Source organism: Abramis brama (genome assembly GCF_963993115.1).
Source record: "Abramis brama genome assembly, chromosome: 1".
In the NCBI taxonomy this organism is placed as follows: domain Eukaryota; kingdom Metazoa; phylum Chordata; class Actinopteri; order Cypriniformes; family Leuciscidae; genus Abramis; species Abramis brama.
In genome coordinates this window covers 27,317,980-27,327,484 of record NC_139963.1, presented here as the reverse complement: position 1 = coordinate 27,327,484, position 9,505 = coordinate 27,317,980, and the positions used below count along the sequence as shown (strand labels likewise).

At 36.5% G+C, this 9,505-nt stretch overlaps 1 protein-coding gene across 2 annotated transcripts; it reads left to right on the top strand.

The window, feature by feature from the left end:
- Nucleotides 1-1,637: 1,637 nt before the first annotated feature.
- Nucleotides 1,638-9,502, top strand: litafd (LITAF domain containing). Of its 2 annotated transcripts, none has more exons than XM_084110035.1 (5): nt 1,638-1,692; nt 7,131-7,200; nt 7,350-7,460; nt 8,302-8,476; nt 8,559-9,502. In XM_084110035.1, exons 2-5 carry the CDS (start codon nt 7,155-7,157, stop codon nt 8,671-8,673), a joined length of 447 nt encoding a protein of 148 aa, XP_083966161.1. In that variant the 5' UTR covers nt 1,638-1,692; nt 7,131-7,154; the 3' UTR covers nt 8,674-9,502. The 2 variants fall into 2 exon arrangements, with proteins under 2 accessions (XP_083966161.1, XP_083966160.1); XM_084110034.1 differs by having other exon boundaries at nt 1,661-1,692; nt 7,128-7,200.
- Nucleotides 9,503-9,505: the final 3 nt, after the last annotated feature.

Genomic DNA, 9,505 nt, shown 5'->3' with positions numbered 1-9,505 from the left:
GCCCCATTCACACTGGATTAGTATTATCTGGGGACCACGTGTGATTTAGAAATTTAGCGCATTCGCACGGGATAAGCGAAGCCTGTGATTTTACACGAATTTACTGACTTATCTCCTGAATATGATGTCAATAGGCTATTGCTTGGAAATGTCTTGTTGTTATAGGTCTAGCTGTATGAATTATCATAAACAGAAGAATGTTCCTTACCACATGCTGCTAGTCATTCATCTCCATCTAATCATTCTTTTTGTTTTTGCTCTTCTGATGGTTTTCAGCTTTCTCTTTCAGCAAATTGTATAGTTGTATGGTGTAGCCTATAGTGATATGACCCAGCACCCAAAATACTATCAAAACACTCCAACGCAGCCTCCATTCTTTGCGAAAGATGGATAAAAAAGCGCACAGGAAACAATAAAACCTTGAAAAAATGATATACGACCCCACCAAATCACAGAGATGCCGATTCGCATGGGATTAAGATCACAGACAACCTCCGCAATTATTACAAATGACTAGAGGTAACCAGGAAATACTTATCCCGTGTGAATAGGGCTTTAGTTTCAAGAATGGGTTTTTCAAAATGTTCAGACCACTGTAACATGTTGTTTTACATCTTCTGTTTGTGGCCTGAGAGAACCCACCCAGGGCCTTTTTGTTTATTTTTTTTACACCCTGTTTAGTATAATTAACATATCAGGTTGACATTGATATGTTGATGACTTGCATAAAATTTATAATCACTCGTTATAAGCTATAAAAGTTTTACTCTTGATGTAGTATACTACAGTTCAGGCTATATACTACTGTTCAGGCTACTATAGTAGTATACTACAAATATACTGCTGTTCATTATTAATTTGTGTTTGTTCATAATACAACTAATGTTAATTTATAGAACATGAAATGTTAAAATGTATGCAGAAGTAAACATTAGCTATCTAGATTAATAAATGTTGTAAAAACCTTCTTGTAAAGTGTTAGCAATATTGTCTACATTACTTCTGTTACTTCAAGATTATGTTAAGATTTTCTGATTCAATTCTGCTAACTGTCTACTGTTATTTAAACCTTTTTCACATCAATGTTACTGTATCAACATTCACATTTCCAAAAAGTTCTTAAAAGATTCCATAATTACTGTCAAATGGGTTTTGACAATTTGATAAGAAAATAAGTTAATTTTAAAAATACTATTTTTTATTATCATTTTTACACGTAAATCTTTGAGGGCTCTGGGAGAACATAAGGTTTAGAGTAAAGGAGTCACTATATAAGATATCAACTTCAACTTAGTTTTGATTACCATATCTGACCAACTTCACATGATAGCAAACAATATTTAGGTGTTCATTCATTGGAAATAACAGGTGTGAAAAGTGAAAACAAAACACCTGCTACCACAATACACTTTGCTGATTTTTGTCATTTTCAGTATAGAAGTATTATGTTTACATTCATATACTGTACCCCACCATTGATGCTATTAGCGAAACTGGTTATTCAGATTTTCAGTGATTTATATGTCAAGAAATACTGCCTACTTCCTGTTTCTGACATCAGAACATTCATAAAACATGACAGAATATGTTAATGCATACTAAGTAGGCAGGGGTGGAGCTGGTCAGTGACTATGAAAAGCTTGTAAACGCCATCGAAACTGGTTTAGTGTCTAACTATCAGCAACAGGACAGGTAAGAGAGCTTTCTGTACAGTTTTGCAGTGCCTCTGGTTTTAGGTGGGGCATTTTTGATGATCTAAGAAAAGGTTTAAGAGTTTGAAGTATTGAGTACTCAACATTTTTCCATTGCTGTTTATATTCCTTTCAGGATTTTTCTTGAATTGTTAGTTTAACTGAATTAGAACTGATGCTAAATGTTCCACGGATGTTGATTAAAATGATTTATTTTAATTTTAAAGGTGATTTGCTTCAGATTAGAAGACAATAAAAGGCTTAAAGATAAGAAGAGTGAAATCGTGTTATGCGTTGTGCAGTAACTACCCCGTTCACAAACATTATGGTAGTATTGTAATACTTGTATCTTTTATGAAGAGATTTATAAATGAGGAATACAACAAGCAATTAGTCTTGAGGAGGCAATAACACGAGTTATTAAGTGCTAATACAGTTTCGAACTGTACAGAATAGTACAAGACAGAACAGGGATGAAATAATTAGAAAAATATGTTTTTTTTAGAACATTGTGTGGCCTTATTTTAGTTTGAATGTTAAGCTCTATACACTGTGAAAAATTATTGCTGTGATTATTTATCACAACTTAAATTTCAACATTAGAATTAAAAATAATGTGTTGTTTCAACTTTAAAGTATATGTGCGTGCTTGACTTAAAATGTTAAGTTTAGTTAACTTTAGTTAAGTTGGATATTTAAGTTATCTCAACAAATCTTAAGTTGTTATAACTAATTGCAGCAACATTTTTTGAATGGCCAGAGCTCTAAATCGTCATTTACTAAGAAAGACGGCATAGTGAAGCTTTGATCAAAGCTGACCTGAGCAATAAATAGTGCTTTTGACTTTGTGTGCTTTAGCTGTAAAATAACTGATGTATTTAGACTATATGAGGTTTCCAGGTCACCTCCTACTGATACACCTAATACAATTAACTTTACAATCATTTATATACACTTTGAAATATACATTTAATGGGAATTTTTATGTTCTTATATCTACACATTGTTGATCTGATATATTTGGGTTGTGAAGTTCAGGTAAGACTGGAGCTTGTTTTCCATAAGAAACATCAGTGTTTAATTAGTCGAGTATTACTACCACAGTTAGACATGTAGTAGAGCAACATTCCACTTCTTTCTTTGGGTGGACATCTGTATCAATCAGTGCCTGGGCTTGTAAAACTGTTGTCTTTTTGTTATCTAAGGCGTTCACCGCACTGTAGCATCATGGAAATAAATGCCACATGACTTGTAATATGTCTGCATTGTATACACATTGGCCAAACATAAATAGTAGGGGTGTGACGAGATCTCGTGTTACGAGATCTCGCGAGATTAAAACGCGACAAGACTTCTCGTCGAGGTGAAACTTTGTCTCGTGAGTTGTTGTGATGTCAGCGTGATGGAGCGTGAGGGTGAAATATTGAAGATGCCCCTGCCACTTTTAAATCATTTGTGTGCCGGGCCAATCACACACACACTCCGCGCACACACACACAATCACTGTCCCTCGCTCACTCACTCACTCGCGCGCGCACACACACACACGCTCACTCCCGCGCACACACGCACACTCACTGTTGCTCGCACTCTCACTCACTCGCGCACACTCACTCTCGCACACACTCAACCCGTCGTGGAGGACCGTTAAAATTAAACATGCTAGTCTTTCTGTCGTGATGTCCTGAAGCATCACAGACGCGTAGGTTGTCGCCCACTATGACACACTATACGAAATGAAACGATCGAATCTTGCGTCCCGACGCCCGTTGTCCTTTACGAATCTCCACGAAACGGATCGTGCCAAAATCGCGCTAAAATAGTGTAATCTGAACCAGGCAGGTAATAAACATTTGACCTATTGCGCAAAGAACCTATTAAAGCACTAAGACATGGGAACAGTATAGCTAACATTCACATATTACAAGTCATATCGACATCGCAATATTAAACAATGTTATCACACATCGCAGCTTTTCCTCATATCGTGCAGCCCTAGTTACTGCCCAAAGGTCTCAACCATAGACAAAAATCGTCGACATGCTTATATTCTTGAAAAAGAACATGACCATAATCCTAGGCTGTTCTGTGTAGTTAATTTATCTCTTTTTCATGCTTGAAGAAAAAATTTGTTTCTGTTTGAACTTGTAGTTTTGAGAGAGCAGTACTTTGAGTATGGATACACACTTACTGTTTGCATTTAAAGTGTTATTTCAGTTATTTATATTTATTTTATTTATACTGTTTTATTTTTTTTATGTTCGATTTGTGGAAAGGAGTTAGATTTCTCATGTGAAATCGTACAGGGGAGAAGCCAGACGGTAGAGTTTATAGCAAAACATTTTGCAGTGTTTGCATGTCCTTTAGCCTACTGCATAGAATTAATTATAATAGAAGTAAAATAACATTCAAAATGTTATGTAATGTCAATAACAAAGTTGATTTCAAAATGCACCTAAATTGTTTTGCATTTTGTGATTTTCAGTTGAATAAAAGACTATTTTCCATTCATATATTTCATCATTGAGGATTTCTTAAAAATTGTGTAAAAATCTCGTCTTGTCTCGTTCTCGTGAACCCAATCTCGTGTCTCGTCTCGTCTCGTGGAGTAAGCGTCTCGTCACACCCCTAATAAATAGCTAACATGAAGTTGACAGGCAGTTACACAGATTGATGATAATTGAGCAGGAAGAAGAGAAGTGTTCAGACTATTTTATTGTGGGAAGACTGTCATATCATGTCATCCCTGACTTTCTCAGTCTTCTTCCCCCAAACTCAAAGGCGTTTTGAAAACGGTCAGCACCTTTTAGCTTCTTTACTGGGCATTTTCTGATGTTTGTACTCACAACAGTAACAGACAGCAAGCATTCCTAAAATATAACATGGATTCTTACAGTAGTTTTCAAAAGCTTTGCTCATAATGTGACTTTTTGAACACATCCTTTAAGTTGCCAGCATAGATTGTCATTTTATCACACTTTAGCATGTAAGTAGCCTATATTGCAAGCCCTAAGGGTTCCTGGCCTGTGTCCATTCTCAAACCGTATAGTTTGCCGATAGTGATGCACGGTCCGGATCATAATCCGCGGGTCGGGCGGCCCAAGTAGGCTAATACAAAAAATCCAATTAATCAAGGGTGGATGATAGATGAATCATTATAATGTATTGAGTGTAATAAATAAACTCTCATCACGGTAAAACGCAATGAACGTGCATCACTCTTTTACTGTCGTTTTCAACAACGTAATTCTCTTCAGGGAAAACCAATCAAGGAAAACACAAGCCAGGGCTAGACATTAACGCTTGTCCAGGACACGTGTTTTTTTTTTAAGGGACAAGTGTAAGAGAATTTTACTTGCCCAACCGGACAAATACCCTGATTAAAACAATTTTCAATATAAAAAAATAACTAGGGAATCACCGAAAACGCAAGGATGATTCTGATTTAATTTAATTTATTGTAAGTGGTGATTGATTAGCCTGGTCCTACCAGACTCTCGTACATTTCATTTGTAGCCTACAGAGAGTCTGGCCACTCTCCATTGACAAGGGTTAACTTCCTTGAAGGCGGGTAGCCTACTCTGCTTAAGTTTAAAACTATTGGATCTGCCCAGAGCCACTCTGGATTTGCCATAACCAATCGCTAACGCAACTCAAACCAGCGCCCGACCTCAGCCATCGTTCTCAGCCACTCCCTCTGTTCACTGATTGGACGGTCAAAATTTGGCCGGAGAAAACCCATGAATGACGTATTTCCGGTAGAATCTCAGCCAGCGTCTTTACTTCCACATAGCTAGAGGCAAAACTTTCATAAAATTCATTTTCTCAGAAACGGAGAAAACGATTTTAGAAACCGATTCGCTAGTTGGATTTTGCATGATATGAGAGAATACTCACCCTCAAAGTTGTCGATGTAGCTCAAAATATATAATTTAAAGCCCTTCTTTTTCTTACTCTTAGGTGTGACAGCTAACTGCCTCACAATATTGTTAACATCATTCACGTTAACCGCTGGAAGTTCTTGTAAACAGCGAGTGTAATTTGTCATTATCTCCACCGAATGCAAAAACTGCTTCCGACGCAGCACCGGATGTAACTGGGCGGGCTGAGACAAAACGCGGAAGAGATCGTGCATAGAGCCTATATACCGCAAACCCAGATGGAGTACTGAAGGAAAATGAAAATTGAGCGGAAGTACAGGGCGGAGCCAGGCTAGCGATTGATAGCCTATAGTTGATAATAATATAGGCCTACCAGTAAAGGCCTACTGACGGTAACAAAGTTGTGCTGTTGAGGCTTGCGCATTTATTTAAAACATATTATACAGTTAAGAAACATCACACCAGAGTGCTGTTTTCCTGAATACCATCACGATTGAAACAGAGACACTGATTTCATAACAGTTAAATAAACAAATAGTTAAAAATAAGTCTCTTACATTGACGCAATGACTGTTTTTGTTCTATTTCAGCAGCGAAAATAGTTCCAAATAAAGATCACAGCAGAAACACACTACGCATCTAGCAACACTAAACCATGTTTCATTACTGAATGATTCAGCACTTTGAACGAATTGATTGAGTCAAAAGATTCAATTACCCATTCATAAACTGCCTCATTCTGAAAAAAATCAGCCGTTTGAACGAATCGTTTGAATGAATGACTTAATGACTCGCTCATTAAGACGGTCGTCTACCGCCACCTACTGGCGGTTTAGTTTCAAAGTATCATTCTTTTCAACATTCCTTATTTGTGTATTCAAAAAATATTGAAAACAATCTAATCTAAAACAATCTCATTTAATAAAGTTTAATTTTTTCAATGTAAATTATTTAATTTGATTGGTAACAGCCTAGTGTCTTATTATTCTAATTGAACATATTGATCAAAATTAAGAATTTGAAATGAAAGATGAAGCATACATTTCATAAAATTAGGGGGAAAATGCCCTTCATAAAGGTAAAAACAAAACAAAAAACAGTGATGTAATGAAACATTGACAATTTAAGTTTGAAGGGAGTAAAGCTGTTTAGGCTATTTAGGAAATGTAATTTTGCCAAAAGAAGAACTTTTATTTTAAATAAATGTTCATTTTAAATCAGCCTACTTCAGTGTGATATGTTACCATATCATCATGCATAACACTGAGGATTAGAATAATTGTAATGTGATGATCAGATGCAGATATCTAAATCAAAGAATATCATAGGTTCGGGCGGTTGGCGGTGGATTATTTATTTTATTTTTAACAGCGGATTCGGGTGACTCAAAGTGCACCCGGGGGTACAGAGCTCCACCAACAAAAATACTGTGGGAAACACAGTATTATGATGGTCTACGAAAAATACAAATTTAATTATCTCATTATTAAAATACATGATCAGGATTTTACCACCTCCAAAAACCCTGTTGACACTTTTTTTTATTTTGTCCCAGCAGTTTAAACTCAAAGACAAAGACAGAATGAGTGCTGACGGAACCGGGGACCCGCCTGCGTATGTCATACCAAGTAAGTTGCTGAGTCATCATTGGACGTTTTGAATGACTCATTTCATGACAATGATGAAAGCAATCCAGTGACGCAAATGTGCAAACCTGAAATAGATATGAAGCGAAATATTAATGTTCTACCCGTATCTTTCCTCTTGACATCAACAGTCGAGGGTGCCAGGGGCTCCGACGTCAAGGTCTACCATGTGCACACTCCGTTCACCCCGCAAAGCTCCACTATTGGAGATCCTGTAATCCAAGCGAAATCATCCACACCTGGTCAGTCTGTTACCTGTTAATTATTGGTGGGAAACTGTTAGCTGTAATGGGCACACAGAAAGAACTGCCCATGTTTTGATAATGCCAGGATTTTACTGGATTGGAGGACCATTATTAGTGTCCTTATTGTGTATACATTTAAATAAACAAGTTAATATGTGCAGGGTGCATGGTTTATGGAAGGCCGTTTACATTATGGAATAATAAAAAAAATCTATATAAAATTTATTATATCTCACAATTCAGACTTAATTTCTCAGAATTGTGAGTTTATATCTTGCAATTCTGACTTTTTTCTCTCCCTGCTGAAAAAAAGCTGTTCTCCTAGGCCATGCTGGTTTTCAGATAGTTTTAGCCCGACCAGCTGAAGAAGTGGTTAAAACCCCTCGAAAACCAGCAAGGCATGATCAGGCTGGAAGACCAGCTAAAACCAGTTAACCAGCGTAGGCTGATTTGAGCTGTTTTTTTCTTCTTCAGCAGGGTGATGCATTATGAGTTTAAATCACGCAAGAGTTTTTTCCCCTCATACATAATTCTAAGAGCCACCTAATCTTGTGATAAAAAAGGATCTGAGAAAACGTGGAATTGTGAGAAATATATATACAATTGTATTTTATAAACTCGAAATTCTACTAAAAAGTCAGGATTGCAAGATAAAAACTCAGAATTGTGAAATATATATTTTTGCAAATTTGGAAATGTACTTCCATACATGTTCCTGTTATTCATGAATCAAATAAACTCATCACTCACGAACTTACTGTTGTATAATGGTAAATAAAGACAAGATAAATAAATAATAATAAAGACAATACTTACTAAACACATGCTTCTCCTGTAGTTCAGTCCCAGTCAACTGAAGCCAAAAACAAATTCGTCAGCTATGATTCATATGAGCTGGGCCGCAAGCCAGGAATGGCTACCTGCACGCACTGCCAACAGCAGGTCTTAACCGAAATCAGCTACAAAGTGGGAACTTTCGCCTGGTTGTCCTGCATACTCTTCATCCTGTGCGGGTAAGAGTCCATTTGAATTTGCAGATGAAAACATCAAATCTTGTGTGCACCAACAAACTGTGACTGTCTTCCTCTCTTCCAGGTTGGTTTTATGCTGCTGTCTGATTCCATTTTTCACCAAGTTTTTCAAAGACGTCTATCATACATGCCCGAAATGCACTAAGATCCTGCACATTGAAAGGAAGAAATGCTGCTAACCCTGTCCCCTCCCCTCCCAGATTTTAACACTGCTCATGGATATGTGTTGCACCTTACACTATATGAAGGACACTTTCAGACCAACACAGATGTCATCTTGCCCGTATGAACATGCTTTGCAATGTTTGTAACTAAGAACCTTTTGGTGTTCATCTGGTTTAGTCTGTATTATTATATTCACAAATGAATATGAATACTCATGGTTTTGATTGTATATCTATAAAGGACTCAGGGTTAAGGGTCACAAGTTTGAGGTGTTCATGGAATTTGATTTGCCCAACTACATTTACTGCATCACAATGTAAATATCACCCATTTTGGCACCATATAGGTGGTTCTCAAGCTAGAGGCCCTCAGCAAACTTCAAAGGGGCCTCAAAATGACTTAATTGATTTGAACCAATACAAGCATTAAAACATCTAAAGATATTTCTTATATTAATATACCTCCAACATTTTTCATTTGAAGAACCCTTCACACAGTCTAATAAAAAGTGGGTATATGAGATGGACTCATTTTTAAAATTGATTTCTTCTGGAAAAGTCATGTAAATTAATTAAACCAAATAAATTAAATTAATTTAATTTCCATTGGAAATTGTGTAGGGTACAAAAAAAAGTGTCATCCTTGTATATCACAAACTGGAAAAGTCATGGGGCCTTAGAATAGGGTTGTACTGTTTGTTAAATAAAAATGAACTTTGTCTTTGGGTCACTGTTTAGCCATGTTTCACTTCTGTAAAAAGCCTCTGAATCTTTACAATAATGTCAAATGTGCATCTAAATGGAACTGTCATAATAAAACGGAAACATAACTGTGCAATACCTTAAT

Coding starts and splice junctions, on each gene's coding strand:
- litafd (XM_084110035.1), top strand. CDS start 7,155: ATGAGTGCTGACGGAACCGGGGACCCGCCTGCGTATGTCATACCAA. Junction 7,201..7,349: donor GCCTGCGTATGTCATACCAA/GTAAGTTGCTGA, acceptor TGACATCAACAG/TCGAGGGTGCCAGGGGCTCC. Junction 8,477..8,558: donor ATACTCTTCATCCTGTGCGG/GTAAGAGTCCAT, acceptor CCTCTCTTCCAG/GTTGGTTTTATGCTGCTGTC.